This window comes from Leiobunum rupestre, chromosome 10 (genome assembly GCF_980474605.1).
Source record: "Leiobunum rupestre chromosome 10, qqLeiRupe1.1.hap1, whole genome shotgun sequence".
Lineage (NCBI taxonomy): Eukaryota > Metazoa > Arthropoda > Arachnida > Opiliones > Sclerosomatidae > Leiobunum > Leiobunum rupestre.
In genome coordinates this window covers 43,771,001-43,787,906 of record NC_143393.1, presented here as the reverse complement: position 1 = coordinate 43,787,906, position 16,906 = coordinate 43,771,001, and the positions used below count along the sequence as shown (strand labels likewise).

Below are 16,906 nucleotides of genomic sequence, written 5' to 3'. Positions count from 1 at the left end.
CCCCTTTAAAGCTAACGAAACAGATGTTTTAGGAACAAAATACGTATTTTGGGACGAAAGGATTCTGAAAGTATCGCAGGGCCCACACTCAAATATAGGATTATATTTCTAAAAATATAGGACTTTATAGGACTATTTTTAAAAATTATAGGATTTTATAGGACTATATATGCTATTTAATTTACTAATGTATTTAATTTACTAACTTTATGCATTTAAAAACAAAATCTATATTAAGAAATATATATAGAAACTATTTAACCATTTTATCACAAAATATATACTAGTAGCTAACCATGTTAACAATAACAAAAGTATAGACTAGAATGACTTGGTATAGGAATTTATCCTATAGTTAAATCTAGCAATTTAACTGAGTGGCTGGATTTGAAATTGGCAAAATATCAAAATAATAGGATTTTATAGGACTTTTGGGGGACTTTGCTAAAAATATAGGATGTTATAGGACATTTGTGAAAATATAGGATTTTATAGGACCTCTGGGGTCCCTGGTATCGTACTAGCAGCGATTACATCAAACAGGGTTGCCAACCAAATTTTCAGATTTAAATTCCCTGACCAGAAAGTAATAAATTTAAATGGAATTATATTTCGGTAAAATGGGTATTGCTACAGGGTTGCCACAGATTTTTCACAATAAATTTCCCTGAATTTTCCAGGTTTTCCCTGACTTATTTTGCGCCAAGATTGTATTTTTTAACCTATATTTTAATAAAAGTTTCCTATTGGCAACCGAAATTAAATTCCCTTACATTTCCTTGATTTTAAAATTCCCTAACTTTTATATATACCCATATCCAAATTCCCTGACTTTTCCAGGAATTCCAGGTTTTCCAGGTACTGTGGCAACCCTGACTTTTTAAGGCCAAAATTTTTATTTTATATTTCACTTTTATCAAAAGGTAATAAAAATAAATGGACTTCTATTTCAGTAAAAAGGTTATTGCTACAGGGTGGCCAGTTTTTTTCACAATCAAATTCCCCGACTTTTCCTGGTTTTCCCTGACTTATTTTGCGCCAAGATTTTGTATTTTTTAACCTATATTTTAATAAAAGTTTTCTATTTGAAACCGAAAGTAAATTCCCTGATTTTTAGGTTAATTTTTAAAATTCCCTGACCTTTCCCTAATTTTTATACCCATATTCAAATTCTCTGACTTCCAGGTACCGTGGCAACCGTGTTGCTATGTTGAAGCCAAACTTTCAAGGAAATAAAAGATAATCATAGAATTTGCCATAGATCTAGAGTAAAATTACCTTAAAAAATGCCAAGATAAAATTGAATTCCCAGACTTTTCCCTGCATTTTTACAAATTCTTAAAATTTCCTGACATTTTAGGCCCATTTTTAAATTCCCCGACTTTTTCCCTGGCGTGTGGCAACCCTGTCAAATCCATCTATGGGTCTCGCGAAAAATAATTAGGTGAAAATGGGACTTTCACGTGGAAAATTAGATAAAATACAAATAAAATAGAAATCAATGTTAACCTAATTTAAATATTTATTTTGACTAAATTATCTCAAAAGCTGAATCCATGTTTAACTAAATGAAATATTTATTTTGACTAAATTATCTCAAAAACTGAATCAATGTTTAAATAAATGAAATATTTATTTGAAACAAATTATATCAAAAGCTGATCGGATCTCAAAAATTGATTTCATTTCAAATTATCAGAAAAATGGACTGACGAAATTTTGAGACCAAGAAATTAATTTAAGGGGGGTTTGTGGAAGGTTCGGGTGAGAACCGCTTGGGTGCGCCACTGTCTGGTAATACTTATTGCATCCAATTGATAATTTTTTCGTAAGTCCAAATAACTGCCCTTTAAATATGTGGCCTATTATTCATCTACAGCCCCTGTAAAAGTGTTCCACCCGCAGATACCCAATGCTCACGGAGAAAGCGACTAACACAAAAAGGGGTTAAGGATGACCTAGTTGGCCTATTTTTCATCTACAGCCCCTGTAAAAGTGTTCCACCCGCAGATACCCAGTGTTCAGGGAGAAGACGACTAACAGTAAAGGAGGGGTAAGGATGAGCAAACTTACGCGCGCAGACCATTACGTATAGAGCTATTCTGTAGAGGAGGTATTTCCTCTGTGGATCTTTGCTGCAAAGGCCGCATCCTGTCATCACAGTGGCTCCGATGTCGCAGAGCAGGGTTAATACGCATAAGACCGCCGCCGCTTGAATGTATCCTGCAATCATAATCACGCATTATTATAATATTATAATTAGCCCTTTTTACACACAATCCCCATGGGATTTGTGTGTATTAGTTTCACGTATGGTTTTAACCGCTGCCGGTGGTCACACGATTTCTCGCGGTACGTTAAGACATATGATACACCGTGATACACCAAACGATTAGAAATATCTTGCCCTCGCCGGCATTGTTAACATTGGTGAGATCGGGGCCCCGGAAGTAGGGCGAGTTTGTGATTTTTGGCATTACATTGAAGGGGAATATTGTCACCACCCTAAAATTGGTTAAAAACCATTTAAATGGATAGAGGACGTCCGAAAATGGTTATACAAAAGATTTCATGTTAATATTTCAGTATTTGATTTATTATAAGCAACCAAATTTCGTGTTTTATCTCCCCCCCCCCCGACTTGAGAATCTCAGAACCGCTTGGTTGAACCTACTTACATCGCCATCTCGTGGACGAAATAATATTTTCCCCGGTTTTATCGTTTTTCGGTCGGAACTGTCGTCTGCTACGACATTCTCATTCGCTTTTTAACCGAGTTATATTCGTAGATTGTAGTTAATCGTGTTTTTAATATGCCTTACACGCCACCCTTTCTCAAACTTTTGGCGCTGCACGTAGGTTCCACCGCGATTTCTGAATTTTTTGGAGCCGTTTGACCATTCTCCATGGTTTGATGTAGGTTGCGGAAAAAGTGGCGTAACCTTTTAAATACTTATCCAGTAACTATAAAACTTCAGGGATATAATCATTAATATATTTTCTATCATTCTGTAAAAAAAAACTCGTAAATTTTGGTTGAAAAATGTATTTTTAGTTGGTGCTGATCATTTCTGAACTACTTTCGATTCCATTAAGAAATTTTAATTATAAGTTATATTTGTAGCCCCACAACTTGTCATATTTGAATTTCGTACCAATTGATACATTCACCATCCAACGCTAAATTATTTCTAAAATCAGGTAACTCAAAAAACTGTCTAAAAATTAATTTAAACTAGTAATCTCGAAAAATTATTTTCCGATAAAATTCCTCTTGGGTTTATTAAGTTAATGTACAAGATGATTGGAAATTCGGATTAATTTTGGTTTACATGGCTAATAAAGGGAAATTATCAATAAATTATCCTTAGAAAAATGGGCATAAAATGCTTAAAGGGAATATAACCTGCAAAGCAATATTTATGGAAGACCCCTTCAATTTTTAAATTTCCCTGTACAGTGGCGCCAAATATTTTTAAAGCCAAAGGCAAGAGCGGCTAGAGCTGCAAGCGTTCGTGTTCCACACCAAATACCTGAGGTTATATTCCCTTTAAAAACAATAACAATTAACATAATTAATGAAATCTGTAATTATAATATTTAATGAGAGCTAGTCTCACAATACTTTATATTTAGTGTATGGTCTGAGGCGATTTTCGAATTACACGCCCGTAACATACGTTCTAAAACGCCTCACTCGGCAGCGCTGGAGTGGAGAAAACTTTAAATTGTGATGACGTATTTTAACCCCCTCTACCACTCTCTTTTTACTTCGCCACAACAAGGAAGATCAGAGAAGGAATGGAAATGTTGAGCGAAATCGTTTCCTGTACCGTGAGCTACAACTCCCACTACGGGAGAAAAGGGGTAGATACAGAAAAGGGGGTTTCTTGGTAAACTCTTGTCACGTGAAAAACCAGACTCACTACTTGGCGCCCTCTCTAGAACCAAATAGGAACGATATGGCGGATATTTTCGAAATTCCTTATAACACTCCACGAATTTTTTCTTTGTTTATCGGCTTTATCCTAACACGTGACATAACTTAAATAAAATGAATTTAGACGATCATAACTATTTTAAAGCTTCAAATGTTAAAAAGGTTACTAAGGCTCAGCGACAAAAATATGATAAAGGTATGGAAATATTATTGAAATATTTAGTAGAATATTTTTTTCAAGCAATTGTTTATCTTTTTTAGGTATTGCTTTCAACAAGGAATTTTTAGTTAAAAATTTAACTACCATTCTTGCTAATTCTTCAGAATTGCATAAAGTTACTTATGTGGGGAGACCAAAAAACATCATTGTAATAAATTTTATAAACAAAATGATATTAATTATCTAAAGTTTAAATTTCATCGTTATATTTTAATTTTTAGGATACGTTGCAAACTATAAAGGAAACCAAAATTATGACTATAACTGATGACACAATCGATTATCTGTCTGTTTTTTCAAGCAAGACTGGGCTTTTAGATAAAGAAACATTCGTCAAAAATAGGCACGAGCTTGTGACCAACATAAATTTCATTTTAGAATTAAAGAAGTCTTTCACGAATATAGCGCCTTTTAAAGCTCTTCAACCCAAAGATCAGAACCTTGTAACTGCTATATTTTCCAATCGTCTTTTCAATGAAATACTTTCCAATTACCTTGAAAATGAAGCAAATATTGCCCAGCCGCAACTGACACCTATAGACAAATCTAAAACTAAAAAATTAAGCCTTGGCCACAAGCTCTTATTAAACATTATACCGTCCCGTGATGGGCACCGCTCCTCTCATTGTGAGCGCTTTTGTTGTTATGAACGAAATTGAGCGGCCAAATGTTTTAAAAGAGTGCGAAATGAAAATGAGAGGAGCGCCGATTTTCCCGCTCAAAAAAGAGCGAAAAGAGAGGAGCGGCAATTTTCCCGCTCAAAAAAGAGCGAAAAGAGAGGAGCGGCAATTTTCCCGCTCAAAAAAGAGCGAAAAGAGAGGAGCGGCAATTTTCCCGCTCAAAAAAGAGCGAAAAGAGAGGAGCGGCAATTTTCCCGCTCAAAAAAGAGCGAAAAGAGAGGAGCGGCAATTTTCCCGCTCAAAAAAGAGCGAAAAGAGAGGAGCGGCAATTTTCCCGCTCAAAAAAGAGCGAAAAGAGAGGAGCGGCAATTTTCCCGCTCAAAAAAGAGCGAAAAGAGAGGAGCGGCAATTTTCCCGCTCAAAAAAGAGCGAAAAGAGAGGAGCGGCAATTTTTCCACTCAAAAATATATGAGCGTGAACGGATATTAAGCTAGCGAATGCGAACGGTGAGTGAGCTAAGCGGCTCTTTGACGAAATTGCCCAACACTGATACCATTTGCCATTAATACAAATAAAAAAAAAATCAATGATACTCGTTTAAATCTAATAAATGCATTTTTTAGATTTCTTAAAAATAAATCAAAATCTGGATAGTGGTGACAAAGAGTTCTTAAATGGAGTATAACCTAATTCCAAAGGCCAAGTAGGTCTAAAAGTAACGGATCTCGACTTGCTGAACGTTCGCAATCAGACAGCAAAGACGGAAAAAATTTAAAGTGTAAGGAATAAAGAATTGACATCCAAGAAACGTTAGAAAAAAAATGACTTCTTTATCAGCATTTTTTCTCGTTTTCCAGTTTTAAAACTATTAATATTTATCACGTTCTAAAGGGAAAAAGGTAAGAAAAAAAGTCTGAAAATATCCCGAACCAAATCCCATTTTTTACTTTTTCACTATTTTGGCGAATGAAAGAAAATTGTAAGAACTGAAGAGAAATCGAACTGCCCCATTAATTTATCTTCAAACATCTCCCTCCACTCAGCCGGGCCTAGTATGGCCAAATAAGATTTCAAGGCAGGGGTTAAAACTCGGCCCTTTTCATTGGCTAAAGCGCATTTTTACCGCCTCATTTGAATCGATAATTGGATCACGGTGGAAAGAAACAAACGAGATGAAATAAGTTGGCCGAGATATAATAAATAATAATAATAATCAGCTAGGCTAATACCCAAGGTACCTTAGGCCTAAGTCATCTAGCGACTTTTGTAGCCATTAATTCAGGTGGCCCGGTTACAATGCGTAGGAGGGTGGTGGCGAGCCCTTCCTGCCACGCGAGCCAACAGCTCCCTAGACTTACTATTACCGTTAACCTCAACAAGTTTTTTAGGGAAGGGGAAACCGAAGGTCTCGGGGGAAAACCCCTTAAACCAGTGGAGAGAGAACTTGTATGTTACCTCGATTTGTTTGCAAAGTCCTTATTTAGCTTTCACACAAACCCAAACCTTAATGTTCGCCCTGTATTTTGATATTGTTTAACTAGAATTTTGTAATGATATAATTATTTTTTTAGTTCTATATTAAAGTTTGTGTTTTTTTTTGACAAAAATGTAATATTTATATTAAATAAATTGATAAACCAATAAATTTAAGGTGTTAATTATACATAATATAATATAATATAATATAACATAATATAATATTTTTGTTACAGTTAAGTTAGCAAGGATTTAAAATAATTGCTACTTGGCGTCACAGAACACCACCCACAAAAAAGGCAGGGATGTCACAGTTTTGTCACATTCAAATTCCCCGACTTTTCCAGGTTTTCCCTCGCCATTTCCAGAAATTTTCCCTGACTTATTTTAAGTTAAAACTTTGCCAATTTCTTACCCTAATTTTAGTTCCTATTTGCAACCAAAATTAAACTATACCTGACGTTAATACTAATTTTAAAAATTCCCCGACTATTCCAGGAATTCTAGGTACCGTAGCAACCCTGAATACGTACCAAAGCTACGAAATTCTACTATCCCGAATTGAAAAATAACTTTATCCGCAACTCGCTCATTCATTCAGTCCATCTCAAACGGAGAACGATGGAACGATTGAAAAAATTCTCGATTTCAATACTTCCAACAAGAAACGGGAAGAGCGAAATTTTTTTTCAAAAGAAATAAGAGTTAGTAGAGAGGGGGGGTGAGAAGGGGTGAACAGGGTTCCATTTGGTTTGGAATCCCCGTGGCAGATTATCATACAAGATGAGCAACGATTTTCCAGCCAGGTAAACGCGAGCGCGGTCACATCTCCCCCTCCGAGCGTGCGTGCGCTATCACACAGCCCTTTACATTACTTCGTAACGGTGCCAAAGGAACCCAAAATATATTACCTAGGCGAAGGATTACCCGCTAGGGAGCGCGCCACTCACTTTTTTCGTTTATCGTTTTTTAAGCAAGATTATGGTATCACCCCCCCCTGGTAGTTTTAGTAGCACTTGGTAATCTTAAAAATAGTAGTCGATCCGGTTAAAATCTTAATCTGAAACTTCGTATTTATTTATCGACTATTTCTGATCACCCCCCCCCATAGAGGTGGATGACGTCACGTATCGGCAAAGATGGGCACTATCATATCTTTTTTGAATTTGATACTTTTTTGAGCGATTTCAGAAATTTCCCTTAGAATTCTATCAATTTCGATACGATTTTTAACCAAAAAATTCTATAAAAAATGAGTTTCATATGTTTCAGAAAACCGTAAAAAAATTGATTGATTGTGATTCCACGGATTTTTAATGATAGAAAAAATTGATTGATTGTGATTCCACGGATTTTTAATGATAGAAATAAATTGATTGATTGTGATTCCACGGATTTTTAATGATAGAAATAAATTGATTGATTGTGATTCCACGGATTTTTAATGATAGAAATAAATTGATTGAGTGTGATTCCACGGATTTTTAATGATAGAAAAAATTGATCGGCATAGTGATAGTGGCATTATATTAAAAATTATGAGGAAAAAATTGATCGAGAAAAGTTACTCATCTTAGATTTTAAATTGATATTTAAACGTTGCGGGGTTAATTTTTTTATCGTGATAGTGATATTGGCGCCATCTTGGTGATTTTCGGAGGTAAAAAGATAGATGAGAAAAAAGTGCCCTTTGTACTTTTGCGCAACTTTTATATTACGACCTGTTCAACTTGTTTTAATTTGATAAGAAGCGCGCGCTTATTTTGCAGAAAAAGTTCCATTTTCAGCGGGGGGCTAGTAATAATCCCGGTTTCTACCCCCGCTTCATTAATACTTTAAACGATAAGTCGCTAAACGTGATATTTGGAAATAAGCAAAAAAAGCACCCGTGTATAGCTAAATCATACTCGCTTTAAGGCTACCCCCTAAGCTTAACAAGTGGGCCCAGACGTTATATTAGTTTCACATGTGTTTGGGTTTTTACCGTATATTGTAATTTTTTAATAAACGTATAACACTCTCGGATAAACCAAACGAACAATTTTTAAACAGGAAAATATAGGATAAGTTCCATTAAAATTACAGTAAATATAGGAGAAATTCCATTAAAATTACACGGAAATATAGGAGAAATTCAATTAAAATTACACGAAAATATAGGGGAAGTTCCATTAAAATTACAGGGAAATATAGGATAAATGCCATTAAAATTACAAGAAAATATAGGATAAATGCCATTAAATTTACAGAAAAATATAGGATAAATTCATGGTTTCCTGGTGGAACTTGGTTTAATAATTGGTTGAGCGAGCGAACATTTCTTATATTTCTCAAAATTATTTCTTACTTTGTAGATTTTGATATCAGAAGATCTAATTGCAACAGTTGAAGCCCGAAAATTTCAACAAATATAGGAACAATTATAAAATATAGGAGGTGTAGTCGCTCGATTTACATTTCTTATCCCGATTATCTCAAATGTATCAAATGCAACACTTTTGGGGCTTTTAATTGCACACGTTGATATTACTTCTTCGAGTTATGGATTGATGTAAAATTTATAATTTTTTCCCAACGGTATAGTATAATAGTGACGTGGCATGAAGGGCTTGCCACCACCCTCCTACGCGTTGTAACCCGGCCCCTTAATAAATGGCTTTAAAAGTCGCTTGATGACTTAGGCATAGGGTGGTGCCTTGGGTATTAGCCTAGCAGATTATTATTATTGTTATTATTATTATAATTTTAGGTGGTTTCTTTTCGCTTTTCATTTCGGGGTAGGGTAAGAAGGGTAAGGCTATGACGTCATTTTATTCTGTGGTGGAGAATAGTTTGAGTCGGAGTAAAAACGTTCTTCCAAAATGGCTGCCTGTGGCCTTTTCAGCGGATAAATTCTGGCTAGCAGACGACAAAATTAGATTTACTCCTCAACACCTTTTCAGAAGGAGTAAAAAGAGTAGCCCTAATACTCCGGAACAGGCGAATAAAACGTTTTACGGTAAAAAGAGTACACTAACAAGGAGACTACCCGAGGTGGTTATCACCGATTTTGTTGAAGCTCGGGGGTTAGGTAGACCTTATGGTAGAATGAAAATTGCCAAAGGGAAAAGTTGCAATGGGCTTTAGTTTTCCCATGGCAACCGAAAATGTTTTTGATCTCTCAAAACAAAAAAATCTCCATTTAAAAAAGCATGGGATTTTCTCGGTTTCACAGGGTACTTATTACTTAAAAAATTTGAAAAAATTAAATTTTCAAAACAAACCCAAAAAGATGAATTTGACCTATTTTGGGTGAAATTGATCGATGATTTGGGGTAAAATTGATCAATTTTGTTTAAATTTTAACAAAATTTGGGTATCCGAGAAAATCCCATGCTTATTCAAATGGAGAGGTCAAAAACATTTTGGGTTGCCATGGGAAAACTAAAGCCCATTGCAACTTTTCCCTTTGCGAATTTTCATACTACCATAAGTTCTTCCTAGCCCCCGAGTTTCAACAAAATCGGTGATAACCACCTCGGGTAGTCTCCTCGTAAGTCCGACAACAGCGACAGCATCGAACTATACTTCGGGTAATACAGTAGTTTCACTCAAAAAGCCATTTCGAAATAAAACTAAATTTAATCATTATTTAATCATTTTTAAATCTTTGTACAGATTTAATTTGAATCTAATCTAATCATGATTTAATAGGGCTGTGCGAGTACTCGAACATCATTAGGTACTCGGCCTTTTTTGAGGTCAAGTACTCGAACTCGAACTCGACCTCGAATAAGTAATTGGATTACCGAGTACTAAAAAATTGCATAGTCGGGTACCCGATTACTCGAATAAGCTGCTCTCTAAACACTTCAGAGTATTTTTTTTCTATCCTCGCTCTTTCAAAGTTCAAACAGGGGTTTTTTACAACTTTTTGGGGGGCGATAAACGGTACCTACAAAGTTGTGAAAACTGTGGTTCATTTAAATTAAAGGAATATTTTTCAGCATTGAAAGTTACTTAACACTCCTTTTAAATTTAATTTCATAATTACTCGAATAAAACCAGCTCGTAATCAACTACTCGATAACCCTACTCGGTAAAAATATTTAGAGGTTTTTTCTGAATTACTTGACTCGAATAAGAGAAAATTACCCCTTAATCAAGTACTCGATTACTCGACTTCAATATTACTCGACTTCAATATTACTCGACTTCAATATTACTCGACTTCAATATTACTCGACTTCAATATTACTCGACTTCAATATTACTCGACTTCAATATTACTCGACTTCAATATTACTCGACTTCAATATTACTCGACTTCAATATTACTCGACTTCAATATTACTCGACTTCAATATTACTCGACTTCAATATTACTCGACTTCAATATTACTCGACTTCAATATTACTCGACTTCAATATTACTCGACTTCAATATTACTCGACTTCAATATTACTCGACTCGAATACTCGATGAAAAAAATTTGATAGTCGATAATCGACTTGATTGCCTAAAACCATTAATCGCAACGCCCTATGATTTAATCATAGGAGGGTGTCCTAATAATCATTGGAGTGAACTGCCCCTCGATAGTTAAAAGGATAAATTAAAGTCATCAACAAAAAGGAAATTGACAAAAAAGTGGATCACACTAGCTTCGTATATTTGGCGAAATAGGGAGGGGCCGACCAACCCCCCAAAAAAGGCCGAATTAGGGGCAATTTGCCGAAACACCTTTCCATTAGAAAATGGTGTCTCTCTGTCCGTAGTCTCTTGGGCCAAAAACCAAAGAAATATCAAAAAAAAAATATGTAAAAAGCGAAAGTCGTTAGTAACACTCGAAAAAAATGGCTCTTTTCTCGGAAAACACCGCCTCGTGGCGCTCTCATCAAGCAAATTGCCTTTTTTTTTCATCTTCACACCCCGTCACTGGTAATGATTATAAATATTCCCTTTATGAGGCTACAACAAAAGATGACAAAATATGATCTAATTATACCCGCTAACGATTGATAATTTTACGCAATAAGCATCATTAATTATTTTTGGGAGGCGTTCTTTAATGAAATTAATTCGTCTAATTTAAATTAATGGAAGGGAATTGAAATTTTCGAAATATATTGAGATTCGTCGCGATATTTTCTTTTCATCTTCAATTTAAAAATATATTTCGAAATTCACGCTGGAAAATTTAAACAATATGAAAATCATCGTAAATATTTGAATTTACCGGGTAAATTTAGAAATAATAATAATAAAATAATAATAATAATAATCAGCTAGGCTAATACCCAAGGCACCACCTTAGGCCTAAGTCATCTAGCGACTTTTAAAGCCGTTAATTCAGGTGGCCGGGTTAAAATGCGTAGGAGGGTGGTGGCAAGCCCTTCAAGCCACGTGAGCCAACAGCTCCCTACAATCACTAATAAATATGGAAAGGAGAAACAGCAGAACTCGAGGGGGAAACCCCTCTAACCGGGGGAAGAGAAAAACTAAAAATAATAATAATCAGCTAGGCTAATACCCAAGGCACTAAGTCATCGAGCGACTTTTAAAGCCGTTAATTCAGCCAACAGCTCCCTACACTCACTATTACCGTTAACCTCTACAAGTTTTTATGGAAGGGGAAACCGAAGAGCTAGGAGGAAAACCGAAGAGCTAGGAGGAAAACCGAAGAGCTAGGAGGAAAACCGAAGAGCTAGGAGGAAAACCGAAGAGCTAGGAGGAAAACCGAAGAGCTAGGAGGAAAACCGAAGAGCTAGGAGGAAAACCGAAGAGCTAGGAGGGAAACCGAAGAGCTAGGAGGGAAACCCCTTAAACCAGTGGAGAGAGAACTTGCAAACTCAACGCGGAAGAAGTGGTTCCGAGTTTTCACCCAATGCCGCAAGCTGGGATTTCAAGAGTTCAAATTGAACAACTTGTCCACTAAACGTTGGAAAGGGAAGAGAAGCAATGAGATTAAAATTAGGCCTAAATGAAATGGCGAACGAAGCCCGTTAGCAAGCTGTATAACAAATAGCTAGTTGAAAATTGTATTACATAGCGGCAAACGCCTTTTATTACGTCATAACATCCCCAATTAACAAACGACCTCCTAGCGGAAACATTTTCAACTAACGCTCTAGACCGTTTGGGTCAAAGGGACGAGGACGAAACTAAGTTTACCTGGCAACGCGAATAAATTGAGCTCGGTAGGTACGGTCGGCGCTTTAAACTAGTAACGTCCTTCTGTCGGGTGACAGGCTAAAGTCAACTTCGCTAAAACCTCTAACTGGGGCTTTCAAAAGGGGCAATTTCATTAACAAACTGCTTTTCAGAAATGACCGAAAGTTGGGATGCCTTAGCCTCGGGCGGAGCTTGAATTATTTAAATTATAATTAGGAGGAAAAGTAGCGGGGAATTAGAGAAAAATTATGGCGCCATCTATCGGCGAAGTAGCCGCAACTCCTTTCCACTTTTCGCTCCGGTCTGGCAACGGACTCGACAGTCATTAGGCGAGACGAAAATTTGTCTTGGTCGCCTGATATATATTTAACGTGGCACCCGTTTCGCGGCTAGCCTCGTATTTGGATCTTTTCTAATTGCTCGGAAGAGAAGGGAGGTTTTCTTGCGGCTCCTAATTGCCGCGGACAAAAGAAACTCCTAGTATAAAATATTATGATGCTAAATAGATGCTGTTTACGCAGGATGAGCACAGAAAACTTTCAAAATCTCATAGGAAAAATAGGAATTTTAAAGAATTTTATAGGAAGGATTATATTGCGAAATAACGGAAAATATAGGATAAATTCCAATAAAACTACAGGGAAATATAGGATAAATTCCAATAAAACCACAGGGAAATATAGGATAAATTCCAATAAAACTACAGGGAAATATAGGATAAATTCCAATAAAACCACAGGGAAATATAGGATAAATTCCAATAAAACCACAGGGAAATATAGGATAAATTCCAATAAAACCACAGGGAAATAAATGATAAATTCCAATAAAACCACAGGGAAATAAAGGATAAATTCCAATAAAACCACAGGGAAATAAAGGATAAATTCCAATAAAACCACAGGGAAATATAGGATAAATTCCAATAAAATTACAGGGAAATATAGGATAAATTCCAATAAAATTACAGGAAAATATAGGATAAATTCCATTAAAATTACAAGGAAAGGATAAATTGTTTTTAAGAACATATAAAGTGAAATTCCATGGTTTTATGGTGGAATCTGGTTTAGTTGGTTGAGGGTGCGAAAAATTCTTATATTTCTAAAATTATTTTTAACTTTGTAGATTTTTATATCAAAAGATATAATTGCAACCGTTGAAGCCCGAAAAATTCCACAAATAAAGGAAAATAGCGTAAATATAGGATGTTATAGGAACACATGGAAAATATACGGAAAATTACAAAATATAGGAGGTGTGGTCACACTGCATACAGAGTATGTTGAGTCGTTGGAAATAATTTATTTCACCGGATCTGTCGTACAACATCACACTTGATATAAAGTTGGGCTTAAAGGCCGACTACATAAATATTCGGTTTACTCTGTCTTTCACTGGAAGTCGGCTGACTGCAATTCACGTGTGCCATGCAATCAGCCGACTTCCAGTGAAAGACAGAGTAAACCGAAGATTTATGTAGTCGGCCTTTAAGCAGTATGGTGTGAAAGCGGGATCTTTATACGGAGAGGTTAGCGGACTGGCCTATAACGGAACTCGACAACGTTCATCCACTCCTGGTGGAGGAAATAGCCAAATCATCATACCATCTAGTGGAACTAATACGATTTAAATATAATAATAATGCTGTTATGTTTAAATATTTGTATATTATTAGATATAATTGATTCCATTAAATAATTTATTTTATATAATTTGTTATACCAAGAACCAAAAGTGACATAATTACCAAAAGTGTGACAATCCCTGTACTTTCGTATGCTAAAGGTTTAATGAATGCTCGACTCGAGATCGACCACATAAAAGACTATTTATTAGAGTCTATGGTATTATATCGTAGGTAGATGGCGATAGCATCTCCACAGAACGACGAAAAATAAAAAAATACACTGACTTTGACCACTGCTACTTAGTTCCTCCGTTCTTCACTACGAGGCGTTATTTGTGGGTTTTAACTTCCTTCCCTCCCCAAGGCATACATTCCCTTTTCCCCTCTCAACTTGTATTTCGCTCGAAACATTCATTCGGAAATAGGTCCGATTGACACACTTTTGGGTAATTATGTCACTTTTGCAAGAACGCATAAACGTAACTAAGAAAGTTTTTGTGTTTCCTACTTTCGTTATTGAAATATTAATATTATTAATTTAATAATAATATTATAATTATAATTATATAATAATATTAACAGCTTTGGTGCTTTAATTTATTCTTTTTAAGAAATCGTATTTAGCCATGGATTTTTTAAATGGTTAAATCCGGTCTGGTTGGTTCTTGCCAACCCTGATTGATTAGCGCCCTCTAGTGCCTACATTTTCATATAGCCATGAAAAATGAAACCTAAATTATAATTTATGGTTATTATTTTTAGAATAATAAATTAAAATTATCATAATTAAAAAATGATCTTCAAAGTTTGAAATTTCAATTAGAGCGTGGGAAAGATATCCTACTTAGTTTGTGGTAGCACAGGGTTGCCACCCAATTTTCAGATTCAAATTCCCCATTTTCCCCGACTTTTTTAAGGCCAAAATTTGGATTTTATATTTTTTTAAATAAAAAGTATTAAATTTAAAATGGACTTATATTTCAGTAAAAAGTTTATGGCAATGTGGAAATAATAATCATAGAATTTGTCGTAGATCTAGAGTAAAATTACCTTCAAAAAGTTTCACGACAAAATTGAATTCCCTGACTTTCCTTGATTTTTTAGGCCCATTTATTAATTCTCTGACTTTTTACTAATTCTTAAAATTACCTGACCTTTCCCCGACTTTTTACTAATTCTTAAAATTCCCTGACCTTTCCCTGACTTTTTACTAATTCTTAAAATTCCCTGACCTTTCCCTGCCTTTTTACTAATTCTTAAAATTCCCTGACATTTCCCCGCCTTTTTACTAATTCTTAAAATTCCCTGCCGTTTTACTAATTCTTAAAATTCCCTGACCTTTCCTTGACTTTTTACTAATTCTTAAAATTCCCTGCCTTTTTACTAATTCTTAAAATAACCTGACCTTCCCCTGCCTTTTTACTAATTCTTAAAATTCCCTGACCTTTCCCTGCCATTTTACTAATTCTTAAAATTCCCTGCCCTTTTACTAATTCTTAAAATTCCCTGAAATTTCCCGGCCTTTTTACAAATTCATAAAATTCCCTGCCCTTTTACTAATTCTTAAAATTCCCTGAAATTTCCCGGCCTTTTTACAAATTCATAAAATTCCCTGAAATTTCCCGGCCTTTTTACAAAATCATAAAATTCCCTGAAATTTCCCGGCCTTTTTACAAATTCATAAAATTCCCTGAAATTTCCCGGCCTTTTTACAAATTCATAAAATTCCCTAAACTTTTAGGCCCATTTTTAAATTCCCTGACGTGTGGCAACCCTGTAGCAGTGCAGATGGCGCTAAACGGAACAATGAGAACTTCCCCGGGCTGAAAGCGAGTGCGCGGCAACCTCTCCTCCGAAGGATCCTGTACGAGAAAGGGGTACTCGCCTACTGCGCGGACGGGATAACAGCCGCCCTTCTTGACTTCCAGGTTGAAGGGCAGCGGCTGCGGGGCTTTGTCGTCGATGCACTGCTCCCAGAGGCCCTGCCGGAAGTGGTCCGCCGTCAGCCAGTTGGAGGACGCCAGGCACAGGATCATCAGCAGCACCACGATCAAGCCGCAAATGAACGCTATCACCTGCGAACGGACCAAAATACATTCCATTAAAGAAAAGGCGACCAGCGACAAACAACAAAAAAGAGTCCAATAAAAACCGTGACAATAATTGCAACGGTACATTAAAGGGAAAATAATGATTTCCCTCGCAGGGCTGATACTCAAATTCATAACTAATTTTAGTGGAAATAGTAACTAACCTCTTCAAAAATAGTAACCAAAAAGTAACCTAAAAGTAACTAAGAAATAACTTGAAAACACGAATTTAACTAAAAATCACAGTTTATTGCTTAAAAATATCGCACTACATAAAGTATTTGCTAATTAGGAACTTTACTCTCCCGCTAGTTTTGTAGCTAAACACTTTTCCCTTCGTTACGAATAAAGGATTTTGTTATAAGACGGCATTTTTGATTTCTATGGGCAGTACTAAAATTAAATATGATACAATTAAATATGGTAAAATATTTTTTCGTAGAGATAACCTAACAAATTTCAAAAAAGTAACTTTTAGTAACCAAATTAGACAAATAGTAACTTTTAGTAACCGATTTAAAAAAAAGTAACTTTTAGTTAAAAAAGTAACCCAGTATCAGCCCTGCCTCGGGTAGTCCCAAATACCCGTTATTTAGTTCTGGATTTTAAAACTTTACGAGCAGGGTGACCAGGGAAAGGCTTGGAAAATTTTATAGGAAAAATAGGAATTTTAGAGGCGAATTATAGGAAAATATAGGAATATAAATGAGCGAATTTTAGGAAAATATATTGAACTAAATAGGAAAATAACAAGGTAATTATTGCATATCGGTATA

The 16,906-nt window shown here is 35.6% G+C and overlaps 1 protein-coding gene across 1 annotated transcript in view; it reads right to left on the bottom strand.

Annotated features, from left to right (window-relative positions):
* LOC149925992 (uncharacterized) overlaps nt 1-16,906 on the bottom strand; it is a 73,791-nt gene that overhangs the window by 2,364 nt on the left and 54,521 nt on the right. Inside the window, exons 2-3 of the mRNA XM_090160486.1 lie at nt 15,926-16,115; nt 2,074-2,223 (exon numbers count right to left, since the gene is read on the bottom strand). Of these exons, the coding sequence (XP_090016612.1) occupies nt 2,074-2,223; nt 15,926-16,115 (340 nt within the window). The remainder of the gene's footprint in view (nt 1-2,073; nt 2,224-15,925; nt 16,116-16,906) is intronic.